Source organism: Vidua macroura, chromosome 4 (assembly GCF_024509145.1).
Source record: "Vidua macroura isolate BioBank_ID:100142 chromosome 4, ASM2450914v1, whole genome shotgun sequence".
In the NCBI taxonomy this organism is placed as follows: Eukaryota; Metazoa; Chordata; class Aves; order Passeriformes; family Viduidae; genus Vidua; species Vidua macroura.
The window spans coordinates 52,063,542-52,083,055 of record NC_071574.1 but is presented as its reverse complement, the minus strand read 5'-3'; the positions used below and the strand labels follow the sequence as shown (position 1 = coordinate 52,083,055).

General features: G+C 37.1%; 1 protein-coding gene across 1 annotated transcript in view; it reads right to left on the bottom strand.

Annotated features, from left to right (window-relative positions):
- ARAP2 (ArfGAP with RhoGAP domain, ankyrin repeat and PH domain 2) overlaps positions 1-19,514 on the bottom strand; it is a 112,310-nt gene that overhangs the window by 72,724 nt on the left and 20,072 nt on the right. Inside the window, exons 7-8 of the mRNA XM_053976285.1 lie at positions 15,797-15,917; positions 13,172-13,353 (exon numbers count right to left, since the gene is read on the bottom strand). Coding sequence (XP_053832260.1) covers positions 13,172-13,353; positions 15,797-15,917 — 303 coding nt within the window. The remainder of the gene's footprint in view (positions 1-13,171; positions 13,354-15,796; positions 15,918-19,514) is intronic.

The following is a 19,514-nucleotide window of genomic DNA, read 5'->3' as shown; positions in this document are numbered from 1 at the left end:
TACAACTTCTTTCTTTCCCAGTTGTTGTGCTAGAATAGCCTTCAAAATCACACAGTAATACAAAAAAATAATAATTTCTGAAATACGTATTGCTATGTTCAGATTAGTCAAGATGCCTTTACAAATCAGTGGTTAGTGAAGAGCAGCACCTGTAGTGGCAATTTGTTCATGGAAAGTAACCAAAGCAAACAGAGAAGCACTGATTTACAGGCTGCTCATACAGCAACATCCTGACCTAGAGAGCAGCAAACCAAACCCACTTCATGTCATGGGGAAGCACGGTGATAAAAATGCTGTTCTGCCTCATAAGTGAAACTATGCAGATGCATCTCATCACACACAAGTTGCATCAAAATTGCAATGACTTGATCAAGATAACACGTAAAAGAGAATGTCACAAACAGTAAAAACAGAACAAGAATTACAAAATCACTCCAATTTAGGATATTCAGAAACCCAGCAACAGCATTTAGTAACATTTGTGAGTGGGAAGGGTTGTAACATGCTACAATGATTTTTAAGAACAGGAAACCTACCAAAAAACCCTTCTATATTAGTAGGAATGCGCAGCTGTAATCTGGAAACACACTGGACTTACAAGAAGGTATATTTTCTCAGCATGAACGTATCATTGAAGAAACTAGGATGAAGAATAATTCAGGAATGAAAGAAAATACTGCACTAAAATGAAAAGCTGGCAATTGACATTCAAAGAGATGAAATTCTCCCCAGGTGTCTGTGTATATATCCCACAAGAAACAGCTTTCCTTACATGGCCCCATAAATACCGAAACTGCAATGCATCTTTAACTTTTCTACTTAAAAAGACAAGCAGCTACAAGAAAATTTGTACATGCGTCTTCAGGTTCATTTTAAAATAGATCAATATGCAGTATAGGAGAATGAAATTTAGGTGTGAGGATAAAAGACTTGCACAATTAGAAGACCTGAAGAGCACCACAGAATCACACAGAACTGTGATAACATCCTCTGGTTTTGTATCTACAGTGCACTCTATTAAACTTTACTTTTTCTTCTCCCTGTAAAATTCCCCTACATCTCCATTTGTTTCTGATATTCCTTACCACATAAGTGAGACAGATGAAGAAACAGTCTGAAACAGAGTTTGTGTAACCCTTTCATTCTACATGTCATGCTACCATTTCTACATTAGCATTTATTGCTGAGAACACCAATAAAGACACACAAGTTTCACACTGCTAATTGTACATATTTACCATAAGCAAGTACCTAAGGATCATCCAACTGCACATTGTTGTTAAACAAAACCAAACAAGTTGTAGACCATCCCCTTTTTAGCTGCAGCACACACGAAAAACCAACTGATGCACTTATTCAGGCTGAAGTAAACCCTTTCTAGGTCAGTCCCATAAAGAGGTTTCTGCCTTCTGCTGTGTGGTTGGTTTATTTTATACAAAATAAGATGAAAGATCATAGACTCCCCCTTGCTTCTCTTTGTGAATAAACAAACCAACCTGGAAGTCAGAATCCATCTCCCACATGGGCATCGGTGATGACCAGTCACAGCAGTGTCTCCTCTTCTCTTACAGCTACTCAGGACTAATGAATTTTGCCTTGATCAGTTTCTCAACTTTTGTTATGACCCCCATCTCCCGTCTCATCAGTTTTCTTGCAGCCCACTTAACTGGCAGCTGCTCAGTTCCTTCAGGGGAAAGAAGCGACAGCCAATTATAATAATGGGCTGCAATTACTCCTGTGTTGCAGGAACTGAGCTGCTGTTGCTGACTGCTGTCATTTTATCTGCCTTTGAACTTCTTTATGACCCCATGGCAAGAAATAACAGCCCTTGGCTGGAAAAAACATCATACATACAACATCCTGCAGAGCCTCTCAAATAAGTGCCAGACAGGCTGATTGTGAACCAGGAAACAGGACACAAAGCCATATTTATTATACCAATGCAGCCATTCTGCTTCAAATCTTTTTTAAACCTCGCTCTTGTATCTCTAACACAGGTCTGCATACTGGTCTTAAGACCAGTATTAAGGTCTTAAACCACAGACTAGGATAAATGTGGGTAAATGCAGTATAATGGATACAGACTCCTCTCTGCCTGCCTGCGGAGCATAGAAACATCTACAATTTGGAAACATTGGCTAGTACAAGAGAAACAATTTTGCAATAACTGAAAAAGAGACATATCCACAGACAGCAGTAAGAGGGTTTTGTACTATTTTTTTAATAGGCTAACTCACCTTAAACAAGAAATGGAAATAAAATCTATTTAATGTAATAATTAAATACTGCATACCAGAATCCCCAAAAGGATAAGCGAAGTCAACAATGAAAGTATTTATGAGTAAAACACATTCCTCAGCCATTGCATTATTTGGGTCAGCTTTTTTTTTTTCAAAGTAATTTTATTGAAAATGCCACAGAGATACAATAAAAAGGTCTACCAAGAAGAAAAGAAGAACCAACAAGGCAAACCAAACAAAAATTATTATAAATGCTCAAAACATTCTAACATACATTACTAGGCATGACTCACGATACAAGCAAGATTATTTCTACATTTATTTCCTGAAACATAGTTTTCCATGTATTTTTATTTCAACCATTGTCCAGGCCTGTTCAAATGGTTCTCTGGATGCCCACAGCCAAGCGTTTTGACAGCCTTCCATCCTGAGTGGAGGCAACAAAACTTGACTTTTTTCTGCTCTTCAGTGCATGCAAGATTTTTTACCTGTTTCTTTAAAAGCGTTAGATATCAATCAATCATTCTGATGGATCTCTGAGGGGTCCTGACCCACGTGCTGAGATGGAAGTAACTTTTGAGTTAAGTTTTCTGGAAATATATCTAAGATACTGATTTTTAATGAATGAGATTTAAACATGCCAACCCTAAAAAGATGTTACTTTGTATGCAAAATATTTGAGAGAGAGAATTTCATTTAATAACCACGACACTGAAGTGTTTCATGAAGTAAGAATTCAGTCTGAGTTGATTAAGTTCAAATTTGTTGGCCTAGCATTTATTAACTAGGGACAGAAATTATTGCTGAGAAAGCACACTAGGGTATTCCCACATTCATACTAAGCTGTAAATCATATATTCTCTTCCTTTGCTATAAGGATGGTTCATTTATTTAGAGTAAAATTTGTAGATATAAGATAGTGGAGTATCAAAAATAATTTTTATTACCTGAACAACACCATACTGCAATGAACAACATCAAGAAACCAGCACAGATGAAAAAAAAAAAATTTATGGCCCAAAAATATTAAAATGCCACTTGAGCTACAATGATATTAAGGATCTTAGTATTTTAAGGATCATCTCTATAATTCTTATTTTAAACTATTCACTTCACATAACAAAAACTCCAATGGCCTAATTATTTTAGTAGTCCAATAGCAACTCCCACCTACTCTCCCTGCACTGCCACCAAAACTACTGTTCCCATCTCTAGCCCACGCTGTGCAGAAAAGAACAGTTTTGGAGAAAGTGTCCATTGTTGAATTAAGCATTTGTACAAAGGGGTGGAAGCTGAAAAAGTATGAAGAGGAAAAAAGGGAGAGGGTACTACAAATTCTGGGTATTTTCAAAAAGTTGCAATGGTCCTTACTCTGATGTCCAACAGAGACTGAAGTAAGAACACCCAATCTTGAAAATCACCACTGAGTAACTACAGAAATCCATGAATGCCAAAACTGTTGTCTTTATGAACACGTGCATTTCCTGCATGATCAGCTATTGCAAGGTAAATGCATTATGATCAATCACTTGCTTTTAAGTGCTTAGAGTTCTAAACGTTACAGTGTTAGCTACAGGGCACATTAATGAATTGCAAACATGTTCTTTGGTCTCCTGCTGGTGCACACTAATCCATTTTATTTTGTTTTGCAACCAAGGAGAAAATTTTAATCATCATAAAGTGACTGCCAGCGCTCATCTGATGATACTTGTCATAGATTAGGCAAATCCTAGTCTTAGCAATATTGCTTTTCCCCTTCAGTCTGGACAAAAGAATAACCCCATCTGTTACCTCGCACAGAAGGATATCCATACAACTTAGTCCTTTATCATATAGGCAATGTACCAAAAAAGAAAAATATCCTTCCATGACATTACTTGTCTGAGCTCTGCCACAGGAAATATAGACTGAATTCAGAAACCACATCTACTTAATTGAGTTGCATTGGATTTCAAACCTGGCAAATTGGTAACAGAGTTTATATACTAAACAAAAATTTGCAATAGCATATTACAGTATTTTTAACTAATTATGACATGGAATTCACACTATCAAGGAAGTCTGGTGACAACAGGTGAAGAGAAGATTGAGATTTGAGACAGCCAACTTACCTTAATCAAGGGAAAGTCTTGCCTAAGTAACCTAGTGGCCTTCTATGATGCAATGACTATATCAGTGGACAAGGGAAAAGTCAGAGATATCATTTTTCTGAGTTTCTGTAAAGCCTTTGACACAGTCCCCCATAAAATCTCTTCTCAAAATTGCAGAGACCCTGATTTGATGAGTGGACCGTTCAGCCGATAAGGAACTGGTTGGAACGTCACATCAAGAGACAACGTCTCAGACACCCACTGGACATCAATGAAAAGTGGTGCCTCTCAGGGGTCTGTACTGGGACCAGTGTTACTTAATATCTTCATTAATGACATAGATGAAGGGATCAAATACACCCTCAGCACATTTGAGGATGACATCAAGTTGAGTGGTGCAGTTGAAACTCTCAAGTGACCGGATGGCATCCAGAGGGGCCTGGGCAAACTTGAGAACTCGGCGCATGGGAATCTTTCGAGGTTTAATGACATCAAGCAGGGTGCTACATCTGGGTCAGGACAACCCCCAGTATTAACACAGTCTGGGGGATGAACAGATCCAGGGCAGCTCTGCCAAGGAGGACTGGGTGATGCTATGGGTGAGAGGCTGGACGTGACCCAGCCATGGGCACTCACAGCCCAGAGAGCCAAACGTGTCCTGGGCTGCATCCAGAGCCCCGTGGGCAGCAGGGGAGGGAGGGGATTCTGTCCCTCTGCTCTGCTCTGCTGAGAGCCCACCTGCAGTGCTGCAACCACCTCTGGGGTCCCAGCACAGGAAGGACACAGACCTGCTAGAGGAGGGCCACCAAGTTGATTAGAGGGATGGAGCACCTTTCCTATGAAGAAAGGCTGAGAGAACTGGGATTGTTCAGCTTGATGAAGAGAAAGCTCTAGGATGACTAACTGCAGCCTTTCTGTACCTAAAGAAGGATGGAGAAGGACTTTTACAACAGCATGTAGTGACAGAACAAAGGGGAATGGCTCCAAACTGAATGAGAGTAGGTTTACATTAGCTATTAGAAAGAAATTCTTTATTGCCAAAGTAGTGAGGCACTGGAACAGGTTGCCCAGAGAAGCTGTGGATGCCCCATCCCTGGAAGTCTTAAAGGCTGGGTTGGTTGGTTGGTTGGGTCTTTGAGCACCCTGGTCTAGAGGGTGGTATCCCTGTCCATGGCAGGGAGGCTGGAACTAGATGACCTTTGAGGTCCCTTCCAACCCAAGCCATTTTATGATGATTCTAGGATGATCTTAACATGTCTGTACCTAAGTTTGTGGGACAAATATTTCTGTGAAGATATGTTGTCTACACTACCTCAGAAATGCTCTGATCTTCACTGCTGTAACAGCCATGTAATTTTATGTGAGTATTAATATTTTAGCTATGCTAATTAGTTTAATAGTTGAAATAAAGTATAGGAAAAAAAGGCTGAGGAAAGAAACTAATCAGTAAACCAATTGTGACAAATGCACAGAAATAACAAAGGAATGTGGACAATTTGTTTTAAATTGCCTTCAATTTAAAAGAGAAAAAGCAAACGAAAGCTACTGACTATTTTTCATCATGTTTCCTATGAGAGCTGACTAATATGTTTACAATTAAACAGAAATCAAATAGTGTTCTAGCTGCATTTAATTCAACAGTATATCAAGCTATTGAAAGAAGAGAGATCCAAGTGCTCTTGAAAAATACTTTGTTTTTCATTTTCATTGTTGCCTCAAACTTTCTTGTTGCACGCACATACAAAAAAAGATTTTAAGTGCGTATATATCCAGATATATGCTGATTATACAACCTTTCTGATTAATTGAATGTAGAAATAACTTTCTCATGTGATTTAAAACAAAAAGATAAATGCAAACCCAGTCTACAATTATAAAAGGAAGTTCCCATAACAATGCTCTGAGTTCCTCTATTGAGGGCTTTTGATCCAACACATTATTTTACCATGGAATTTGAAGCCAAGCTACCAGTTCTTAAAAATGAGCAACATATATAGTAAAGGACAACAGTCTTGGGAAATTCCAGTACTCTTAGAAGTAAATGATTTCCCCAACATTGCATTAATTGTGTTATAGCCTTATGGCAAGTAGACCTGAAACCCTCTTCTACTGCTTATGCATGTGCTCTGCCACTGTGTAAAATCTTCAGGTTATTCAAACAAATCCCATTTTTCTTCACTGCTAATTTTTAAGTGATTAAGGTAGGTGGCTATAGATATAGATACAGATATATATTAGTCATCCGTAAAGCTTGATGGAGCATTACTGAAAACTGACAACTTTACTCCAAATCAGATTAATCAGGAAACTTTTTATCATTGTGGAAGCATTAGGCTTTTTACCATGTTTGATGACTGTTTTAGGTGTACTTACATCTAAACAAGATCTCAGCATAAAAAAATGAGCAGGAAAAAATCCTCAAAGTTTAGCTGCATGTAGAAGAACTTAAACTAACTCCCACTTTTTTTTTTGGGGGACAGAAGTCCTGTTTATGCCCTTCTCTATGTTCTTTAATATTTTCCACAACCTAGAACAACATCACACAAAATTATTTTTTAATGTAAAATGCAGATCTTCCCTATAAAGTTGGTCATTGACACATTTTTCTTCTCTGATTTAGACACTTTAGCAGAATATTATTTTAAATCTATTTTTTAATCTTTTTTGAAGTAGGGGTGCAATTAGTTTAAAACTGAAGAAGCAATTGTCATAAAAACAACAGAACTTTTCCCCACTTGACACGATTTCTTGTAATCATTAATTTTGTATTATAACAAGCAAGAACAAAAGATTTAAAGCTTTCTTACACCATTCAAATTATTTCCTGTTCAGTTGTTTCTTATGTCATGCACAGCAATTGATCATCGCTATGTTTTTGTGTGTGGAAAATCAGAATGAATTTTCTGCAAGGAACTGCTAGAAAATTACGGATGTAACCTTAATCTATCATCCCAACTACACCTTGATGCAAACGACTATATTTAAAAGAGGCTGGATCATTTGATTCCACTACAAGTCACCAAAGTATCAGTGTATTTTGCCTTAAAACACTTCTTCATATTAGTCTTTCCCCCTCCAATGTATTTGTTATAATTTTGGGTTGTTCTGTTTTTGCTTTTTAACATTTGCTAAGATTTGTATTGTTATGAAGGAAGAGCAAACCAGGAATGAATGAAAAAGGTAAGAGCAAATGTTCTTTTGTTCTTCTGTTACCTCCACCCATTTAAGGCATTCCGGGACAAGCTCAGTTGTATGTTTGTAACCATGTTTGATCACGGTCTGCACGAGCAATCAAGTACATCACGCTTTCTTTAGAATTTCCCAGTTATTACAAACAACAGTTTTTCATCATAAAATCTCTAAAAGCACACATGTTCTTGGGGCAAGGGAGATGATGATGTGGGATAAGAATGGGGAACAGAAGAAACACAATTACAAGGATTGTGCTTCTTCTTGCTGTCTCATTCTCAGTAATCCCTCCTTCCACTGCCACACCCTATACACATCAGGCACTTCTCTCTCCTTCTCTATCAGCCATCTAAATGGTCTTCTTGCTCCCCCTTCTGCTTCCTTTTGTTGCCTTTGCTCCCATTTTCCCTAGCCTCCTTTTCACAACTCAGTTGCTTTTCTCAGGGTTCCTCATTAGATCTCAAAACTTTTAACTATTTTTGTTTCTGATCAAACTTGCATTCAAGTCCTCTCCCCAGTTTTCTCTTGCATTACTGTTTCCATCATCTTGTACTCATCATATTCACAAATATAATAATGATGATACACCAAAGAAGCTGCATACATTAAAAATAATTTCTCATGATGATTTAGCATGACAACCAATCATTAATACTGATCTTCAGGACTTCATTTAAGTGTTCTTCTTTGGTAACCTTCATTGTTAAACATTTTGACTGTTCTTAAGAGACACTTTTTTTTTAAAAGAGTTTCTCTCTCGTTCATCATGTTCTTGATTATTAATCAGGATTCCATTTTCTCCAGGCAAAACCAGAACATTTCCTAATAAACAATCCCCTTTGCAGAGTATCATTATAGATTCCCATTGCTGTATACCAAAAGACTTCCAAGTCTGCCCCTGATTCCCAACCACGATGTCTCTGGCGCTGTTATTTCATAAGTCTCATAGAATGGTTTGGGTTAGAGGGGACCTTTAAAGATTATCTAATGCAATCCCCCTCAAAAATGTATCCAACAGAGGCATCTTTCACTAGATCAGGTTGCTCAAAAATGCTCCACTTTAAGCATGTATTTCTTAACAGAGATAAGAACATATCTCTGCTCTTACGCAGACAGAGATTCATGCACACATTCATTTTGCTTCCTTCCACTGACATTCCTTCCACTTCCTCTCTTTCAAGATGTCAGTCTCAAGCATCAGCTTTGGCTTGTCCTTTCAGCTGTCCTTGTATCAGTTCTCTATATTATCCCTCCCTTTGCCACTTTATGCCTATTTAATATCTTTTCTCCTAATACATCCTTTGGTATTGTCCAGTTTTGGTTTAAATGCACCATTAGCATTACAGATGAAATTAAAATTACTAGGCACCCTTTTTGGTTCATTCAACATGAATAAACATTTCCATCTGCCACAGAGCAAATCATTTAAATCTTTCACAAAACAAAATACCCTCTGAAATCAATAGGAATATTGACCCAAAATACAACAAGAGGTTTTTAATAAGTAATGTATATTATTGCTTATACATAACAGAGAGAATACTCATCACCATTGTAGCTTTAACTTGGAGTCAGGCATGGAGAAAGCATGCCACAAATTATTACGGCACACAGCCATACCAGTCCCCCGTCTTTATATTTGGCAAAGTTTCCTCAAATATCCTAGCTAAATAGATCTAACCACCCAAAGCAGTAACAAGAATATCCTGATTTCTCTTTTCAAAGCCAAATTCTAGCACAAAAAACTATGACACCTAGGCTCTCCCTGACGTTAGATGCCAGTAAATCTTAAATACAGCCTAACAAAGGGGATATATTCAAGCAGACCAGAGAAGCATTTGTCAGAGCCCTTCTGATGGTAACCAAGGGAAGGTCGGCACTTCCACTGCAGACTGACAGTTCAAGCCAATGTTTGAACCGCCATGAATGATCAGATTACATGTTTTTATTTATTACAAATGACTTTGAAACAGAAATGGGAATTTCAGCAAGTTGCAGGTTGAACAAGTTGATCCAGTACGATTTACTTTTCACTTTTTTCTGAAGAGGAAGTTTAAGAAATGTACACTACATGAGTCAAAGAAATTGCTGGTTTCGTACTAGTACTATATCACTGCCACAAGTTCAAGCTAAACCAATCACTTTTTAACTAGAAAGAGGCCTGAGACATGATGTTCTGATCTCAATCTGAACTCCACAAAGTTCATGGTGGTAAAGCTACGATTTGGCATTTGGCTTAGGATCTTCTCCACTTTTAACACTGAAGAATTTTTTTTTTTTAAAGTAACAGCAGACTCTCCTCTAGCAAGTTTATTAGAAATCAATGAATAAGCTTGATCCAATCTCATTTCAACATTGTAAGAAGTCCAAATAGGTGTCTTTTAGCACTGCAGTTATAATAAACCCCTCTAAGGCTCTCTGGGAGTCTAGTGTGGATGTGAATTCCAATATGAACAGGATTTGAGGACATCCCTGGACAGATTTGCCTAATAATTACTGGCTCAACTGCAAACGTGAGACAGGGAAGGATTTTTAGATCAACAGCGCCCTCTAATGGATTATTGTGATGGTTTTCTTCAGTACTGCAGTAAAAATAATTCTGTTTTCCACTTGAAATTAAAACACAAGAGCAAGCCAAAGAATTTGGCTTTGAAAGACTTTGAAAGCCTAAAGACAGAAGGCATTTCTTCTGATTCACAAACATCCAGAAATTGCATGAAGAAAGGGTACTGTTCAAATGCAGAATCTACAAAGAAATACTTTAGGACCATTTGAATTTTCTGGGGGTTAGATACGCAAGCTTTGGGAAGAAGATGTTTTTGCACCATTGTTTAGAATATTCATGCACACACGAGGAGTTAACAGGCTGGCAGCACTTCTAACCATTCTGTTTCAGGGCTTGATTTCGGTTTGCCTTCTGCTGTACTGCAGTCAGTGATCTTTGCAGAGCATCCATGTAGTAGAAGGGAATAAATATAAAGTAAAAGGGCTGTATAAGGATATGCTTTCATGATCAGATAAAGCAATTCTGAAATGCATGATGTTTAAAGGGCAGAGCAGATACAACCTGCCACACAATAGCACAAGCAATAGAACCAACACACATGTGCACTCATACAAAAAATAATTTAGAAAAATCTGTAAAAATAAAGTGATGGGGAAGGGGAGCAGTCTTAGGGTATCTGAATCATATAATCTGCACTCTGAAAATGCAGAAAAGAGCAATCAAGAACCCTTCAAGAGTAAATGGCTCTGTTTTGTATCAACATACAGTCAGAAAAACTGACTCAGCACAGTGGGCACAGCTGGGAGTGCCCCATGTCAACAGAGGAAGTGCAAAGCACAACTGGAGGCAAGAAAAATGCTCCCAACAGTTATATTCAAGTAGACTAAGAACAAAGGGGAAAAGCAAAAATTTGATGCCTGGTACTGCAACACTCAAGAGGGACATAACTAATTTCAAATGACCTATCACTCTGGAGGAGAAATTGCTCCACAAGTCTGGATATCTTTACTCCTCAAACAAAAGAGCTCAGAACATTCACAAGGACCACTCATATTCAGCGGCATATTCAGATATTCAGCGGCATAAGATTCAAAAAGCAGAAGTCCTGAAAGGAAAAGTGGCTCGTTAACAATGAACATCTACAAAAAGAAGATTTTAATGGATGAGAATGCTTTCCATGGACCCTCACTGATAGAATACCTGGAAGTGCCATGACGGAAGAGTAACACTGAGCACACTCATGGTGTGAGTCTCACAAGCAACAACTATGAAGTCAGTCAATTTCACTCTTTCTAAACACAAGAGCACCTCAGTGATATACAGGGTCTCAGAAAGAAGGGGTGGTGTTTGCATCTTGGTTTTGTTGCTCCTTAAAGATGAGCTATGAACTTAAATAAACATACTAACTGATAGGTCACCTATTCATTATAATAATCAGGCCTAAAGATTTCAGTATATATAAGTAGTATTGTGCTCAGCTATGAAGACAAATTTCTCTCCTTGATGATCATTCAGCAAAATATGCTGTAGGTTTAAATTCAAATGACACACAACAAATACACTTTTGGTATCATATTACATATCTAAATAATTTATGGAGTTTTGTTATAGTTACAGAACAGCATAAACCCATAAACCGTATCATGTTTGTGGTGATCCTGGACGGATGTTAGATGCCCACCAAAGCTGCTCTATCACTCCCCCCTCCCTCAACTGGACAGGGAAGAGAGAATATAACAAATATTGAAGGATGAGGTAAGGACAGGGTGAGATCACTCACCAAGTACTGTCACAAGCAAAGCAGACTCAACTTGGGCAAATCAGTTTAATCTTTATTTTATATTACTCATCCAACCAGAGTAGGATAATGAGAAATAAAATGAAATCTTAAAATACCTTTCCCCACCCCTCCCTTCTTAATGATCTTAACTTTGCTCCTGATTTTCTGTACCCCCTCCCCACTCACCACCTTAAAGAGATGGGGAATGAGGGGTTGTAGTCAGTTCATCACACTTTGTCTCTGCTGGTCCTCCCTCCTCAGGCTTTCCATGCAAACCCAACTGCAACATTCTTGATTTTTTGGCTGTTGACTGATCTCAAAAAATGTACCTAACAACTAAAACGTCCTTGAAGTACAGTAAGTAGAAAGAAAAACAAGTTTTTCTCAGTCTCTAATTTCCTGACATAGCCTGGGAAAGAATGCTAAGATTTTATATCAAACATTATGTGGCCCCTCAAGCAGGCCTAAATAATTTCACACAGAGGATAATAGGAGAGGAAGTGAGATCAACTCCAAGACAGACATTTGAGACAGGGATTTGCCTCTACACAACTTTGAAAGAAACAGAACAAGGCAAGAATGTAAAAACACCTCCTTCAATGCCATCCCAAGTTCCAGCTACTTGAGGGTAATCAATTGCCTCACAAAGAAATAGAACCTGCCATTTAATGCCCTGCAATAGATTTTTCTTCCACTAGTTCAGACAATTATTAATTGAACTCAACTATCCCCATTTATTCCCTGCCTACGGCACCCTAGAGAATTTCCACTTTATATTATCATATAGTCATGCCCAAAACAAAACTAAAAGCCCTAGATTTTGGAAGTTGAAAAGATAGGCCTATTTCACATTTTTTTAATACTGGATTTGTTTAAAATATTACAGTGCACAACAGAATCTGGCCAGTCTCTATTCTTGGAAACAAAAATAATATAATTTCTGAACATTTCCCTGAAGTATCAGTTAAATACCACAATGTGTTTCTATATAGCACACTTTCCAGGGCAGTGTATTATAAAACACTGAAACCAGAGCACAAAATATGCCTTCTGATTAAGTTGAGTGTTTATGGTCCACATTTTAAGAGTGAATTAATCCCAGCCCTGACATTAACATGTTTTGACACTCAGAGCTTTTCACTTCACCTTACTATATATTCACTTTTTTTCTATTGTAAAACAGATATAATGATTCTTTGCCTGCTTTGTGATGCCTTCTCAGAATTTCAGCAATAAAGTACTACATATAAAGAGATATGCATTTATATTGAAATGCAGCTATTCACAAAGAGCCATCAATTTCCAACTCACTACTTAAACCATTTTTATAAGCTTCCATTCACAAAAAAGCACATGAAAAATTTACCTGCTCATTTTTGCAGATCCATAGAGTACTCCCCTGAAGTAGAATAAAGATTTTGGTTTTGTATCCTTTCAGCTCAAGATATCCACTTTTCTCAGGGGTGACAGAAGTTCGAGACTGAGAGTTATTATCAGACAGCAATTTCAAGGCATTGAGCATCGTATTAACCCAGTCATTTCTTTCTTCTAAACAAGAAAAAAAAATTGGTCAAAGACAGTTAGTTAAGCAGCAGCTTCATTCTTCTCTACACATTGGTTTTCCCAACGTTGTTGCTATATTAAAGACTGAGGTGGCAGACAGGTGGCATGTTCACCTTCTGGAAGCCAGATCAATGGGAAATAATTACAACAGTATGTAAGCAGAAACCAGGGAGCCTAAATATGATCTGTCACTGAAGAGGCAAATCATCACCAGTGCTATTCCATGCCTGGCCATGTTTTTAATAAAAAATACTTGGTAATTTACAATCTATTCCATTAAGGTGTGGTGGTTAAACGTGACATTGTCAAGGGTACTGAGTAATTAAGAAAGCGTGTGTTTGAGCATCTTTGCATACATTATTAATGTAGCATCTTCCAAACACATGAACACAAGGAGGTGAAGTAATAAAGTTTCTCTCAGTCTCATTCACAATGCTCAGACATTTGACTGGACTAAGATCAATATACTTTAATGCTGAGTAGTCCAAATGAATTAAGTTTGCCTTATGCAATTGGAATGTCATGAATATTTCAATTGTTTGCTCTGAAAGAGCCAGAGCACAAAAAATACTGGGGGAGAAGTAGAGGGGGGGAAAGGGGGGACTGGAAGTTCTATACACAGTATGTATAAAGCTGGCAAAATTAGCATGGAAGACTGCAGGGAGCAGCACTGAAATAATAACGTGCTTACTTCATAAATGGCATTATGTGCAACATACAGCAACAAATACACAAATTTAGGTATCATAAAATACTTTGTAGAAAAGGAAGATAGCAGCCTGACAGATTGGCAAAGGGAATGTGATCCAAGTGTTCCTGTAAAAAATTTTGCTTTAAAATACATATATGCTGTCTTGAAATACTCCAGTAATCTTTTCAAAGTACTTTAGTATAGCTGAGGGCATCAAATTACTCTAGAAGTGTTTTTTTCAAAGGTATTTCACTCTGCTGAAACCAAATCTCACTGCATCTGAATAATTCACTGCTATCCCTTGTTTGCTTATTTATTTTGCCCCAAAAAGCCCCTAAACTTTCCAAACCATTCTATATAGTATTTTTCCCTCTAGATTTTTAAATCCATCCAAAAGAAATGCATTTCTGATATCTCAAAATACACGTAAAAGTCTCCATTTCAAAATCTCTGAAAGAAGCTAAGTACCCTTTGAATAGTCCCAGAACAATTCCCAAACACAAATCCACAAAAGTAATAGCATCAAGTAACAGTTTTGTTTTTCGCATATAATAGAAATCCAGCAGGGTTATTTACATACTTTACTGGGAATGCATCATCCAATTCTGGACCACATTCCTTATACAATAGGCATTTTTAACCTTAAGTGAACAGCTTTACAGACATCTTACTATGTCCAAAGATGGTTATATACAGTATGAAAATGGAATTTCATGTATAACAAGTGGTTGCTCTGAATATATTTTACAAGTCAGCAAAAGTTTTTAACATTGTTATAGTATCCAAGGCAAAGGTCTACAAAAATATTGCAGCCCTCCAAAACGTATTGCACCAAGATGGTTATAATTTATGAAAAAAAAATTAAAATAAATTTAGAAGAGAAATGCAAAAAAAAAAAAAAAAAGAAATACATATCTTTAAACTCAGCTAAGAGCATAAAAATGACTGAAATTATTTGAGCCAAACCTGATAAGAAGGATTTGTTCACTGATGCTGCATTCCTGCTACAGCCTGCAGCAAATGTTTACTACCAACTATAACCCATAAAAATGGGATTTGATAATGGAAATGCTGAGAGACCCCAGAGCTATAATGGCTCTGGCATGTACCGCTGTAAATACATATTGCACAATTCTTTTTTTCTAGGCATTCATTCTTATTTGATTGTTTCCATAAATAAATCATACATGCACTGATATTGATTCCTCATATTACAGCTGTAGGTTGATAAAGCGTTCAATTAGAAGGCATACTAACTTCCTTGCTACAATTTACATTTGTAATCTCTATCAATACCTGGCTAAAAATACTGTATAGGACAGAAAATCTCAGGTCTCCTTTGATCACAGCATCACATCCCAGGCATCATTCATTGTCTCTTTGTCAATTTTTATCAAGTGGTGACTCAGAGATGTCTGAGAGCACACAGGCTGTAAGAGCTGCTAGTAAGACTTGAGAAATGTTAAAACAAATTAATCTTTGGGAAGGATGGAGGAGGAGGCAAAAGAGTCGGGAAAATAATTTTATCAATTTGATATTTGAAAAAACTATTGTACAACAATTTCCATTGTTCTTACAAAGTTTAGAGTTATCTCCAGTTTCACTTTATGAGCTTAAACCAACTGGATTCCAGAAATATTTTTCATAATATAACAAGCCATACTTCACAAATAGAATTTATCAACAGTGATTACATGGCTTTTTGGCAATTTTTAGAAACACACATCTTCTACTTACCTTCCTTATCCACACGGAAAACAAAAGTCCTGTGGGATGTGACAACTTCAAACTTATTCTCCCCATGAACTCTTACTGTTGCTATTGCAGAGAGCAGTATTATTCCTTTTGAGAACACTTCCTGTAATAAAAAGGCAGTCAAAATATTTAATTATCATGGAATTTTAAATTTCTCTGATCTAACACTACTTGTCATGATGTTTAGGGAGCTCACCATACTTAATATAACTAAATTAACCCCTTCACTACTTACCTCTCACCAACTTCACTGTTCTGAATCTATGCACACCTACTACCTTCTAAAATAGAATAAAATTCCATGATGAGATAGATTGTGCATATCTGAGATTCAACTTAATAAATTAACTCTTGGCATTAATATTGCAAAGCATCACATTTTAATTTAAAATTTTATGCCAAAGTAAATAACATTTACTATCTCACGGAAAAATAATTTTAAAATAATTTAAAAACATATAATTATTATACTTGTATGATAGAATCAAACATGGGAAAAATATTATACTTTCTCCAGACAGAGAATTCCAAACAGTTTTGCTGTTCCCCCCACACCTTGCCACTTCAGTGGGTAGCCAATAAGTAAATTCACTGATTTTATCCCTAAGTTTGAACACAAACAAGGGCATCACACTTGTGATGAAAAATATACTGTCCTGTCAGTGCTAACAAGAATCCTCTAGCTTGGATCTGGTATGTGCTTTTCTGCTATATGTGTGTGCTGTTTTTGGCTGGGATACAGCTAATTCCCTTCATACTAGCTAGTTTGATAGGGGCTATGTTTGATGACAGAAATAGGGTTCACAACACAGGGATGTGTCAGCTACTGCTGAGCAGTGCTGAGACAGAATCAAAGCCTTTTCTGCTCCTTGGCCCACCCCATCCCCAAGGAAGCTGGGGGTGCACAAGAAGATGGGAGGTGATACAGCCTGGACAGCTGACCCCAGCACACCTGAGGGACGTCCATACCACATGTTCAGTATATAAAGCTGGGGGATGCTCACAGTGATGGAGTTTGTCTTGTCAAGTAACCATTAAGCAGAATAGAGTCCTGCTCTCCTGGGGATAGCCAAACGCCTGCCTATTAGAAGTGGTGGATGAACTCCTTGGTTTGCTTGTGCACAGCTTTTGCTTTACCTCCTAAAGTGTCTCTATCTCAACCCACAAGTTCTCATGTTTATTCTCTGATTCTCTCACCATCCTGACTCTGAGAACAGTGAGTGGGTGCGGGGCATGGTTGCTGGCTGAGGTTAAACCACAATAATCTGGGGTCAGCACAAATTTTCCAATTTAGAAAACTGGAAATTTTCAAAATTTCCTTTTTTAGATTTCCAACTAGGTATTAGGACAACTGAATGGAACACAAATGCAAGATGGGAAAAAGGAACTGCTACAAGTACTTCCTTCAAGTAGCTCACCTTTTAAAATAATTAACCTAAGGGTTTGGGGTGGGGGTTGACAGGAAGGAAAGCTGAAACAGACATGCCCTTCAGAAATACATCTGCATTATTTCTGGATTCCAGAGTTAACGCTGCTCTTGTCTCCACTGTCCTTTCATCAATTCATTTTCTGACCAAGACAACTCAGATATACTGGTAAAATTTATGATTCAGATGCAGTAATAGTCCAAGTCAACCCCCCATAAAGAAATTGTGCTGTAATAACTTCCCTCTCAAAGTACAAATTATTATAACAGACTTCAAACAAGCACTCAAGGAACATTGTGAATGTGAAGCAGGAAGGATGATACACTGCATCATTTTTTTGTTTACTGAGTTTAATATACTAATGTTGTTTCACTTTGAGGTACTAATACATGTCAGCAAACGTAGTTTAGCGGATAAATAAACAGAAATATTGAAACACAGCAGAAGCAAGCATGTTACTATAGTTACACACAAGGAATAGTCAGAACGACCATGGATAGAATTGCATAGCTATTTTCATTATAGCTATATTTGTTAAAAGAGTGATTTTAACATATTTTTAATGAGGTTGGATATTAAGTTAACTATTGATCCTTCCATGGTAAAACAAAATTTTTACATATACTGTTTCTGTAGGTGTTCAGTTATAAATATGTTACGGTGTTTGCAGGCATCTACTGGCTGTATTCGGTAGTACTGCAAGAGAATAAGAGACTGCTGGAAGTTACAACTCTTTTATTTCATTCGCTCAAAAAAAAAAAGTCAATTTCCTTTTAAGCTGAGCATAGTTTTGCTTTGCTATTTAAACAATCATCCATCATCCTTTTTTTAAAGCTTTGTTCTCCAAGGCATACATATTTTCAAGTACAGTTTAAACCATAATAATTTTCAATCTTTCTTGTGCAGCAGCTTTTCTTTCATGTGCAAAAAAAAAATGCCTGTTACAAAGCCCTTGTAGATCAAGATACGATATCTCTCTTTGAAATACTCCAGACTAGAAATTAGGTGAATTATTTAAGAATATAGAAAACAAACCAAAACAAACACAGCCAAGAACTTCACAGCTATTTGTTCTGTTACTGAGTGGTGTAAACTAGTTTTAGAGCTGCTAAGAATTCTCTGACAAAAAAATTTCTAGCAGGGAAAAGCAAAATGTTTGGGTGGGTTTTTTTAAATCAGCTGGTTCAGCAGAAACTTCAATTTTCAAATAAAGCCCCACGTCACTCCTTGACGGTTGTGATTCAGAGACGAGCTAATGGACCCTGGAAAATACCATTTTGGACTACTTTGGTTTTACATCCACAACTGATTAAGTATGACTTATTTCAAGAATGACAGTGATTCATCTGTTTTGCAGTGAATTTTGCTTTTAAAAATGTTCACTTGTACTGTGACACAAGAAAATATTGAAGTTCTCCACTTGAAGAGTGAAATCTTTTTCCTAAATCACTAATATATTTGTCAGGGATGCTAAGCTGTTTTAAATAAAAACCTTCAACATAACCAGCAGTTTTTGCCTTAATATAAAGTGTATGGTAAAACACCAGATTTCTGCGAAAAGTAGGAAGAAATTTGAAGCAAAACTTGTGCATATAGGGTAGTTGAAAATGCAACTCAAATTCTACCTTCTCCTCTTCAGTTAACCACACTCTGTTGAGACTAAGCCACATGGGATGTTGCTCTGACTACATCAGCTTTCTCAGGACCACGAACACACAAGAAATGACAGCAACACAGATTCAACCCAAAACTTTCCCTAGTTGCTGTTTGTTAAAAGCTGAATCTTTTTTTCATGTATGCAGATAAAAAGTAAAGATCTCTATCAAGTAAAGGTCTCTATCAAGTAGAAGTTGATACACAACTAGAACAAGGTTAGAAAAATATGTATAAAATTGGTGTTTAAATCATTCAAAGAAGCATTGATATTGGCATTTTCAGGAATAATATTCTCTGTGTCTTCCCTCTGTAGTCTCCGGTTATTTCACTCTTCATTAGCCATGTAGCACACTTCCCCTTCTTGAGAACCTCACTCCTCTCTAGCTCCTAATTTGAATGACAAATAGAGCTATTTAATATTGGTAGTGTTTCTGGGTAAAATAAACAGTTCCATTCCACTGAGTCTAACCTTCTCTGCTTATAATAAGAAAAATATCAAGTATGATATACTTGAGAGAACTATACTTGAGAGAGTAGTATGAGAACTACTTTTAATTGATACATGAAACCAAAAGTATAACATGCTTGTCTGTGTAGGAATGTCCTAAGACAAACAA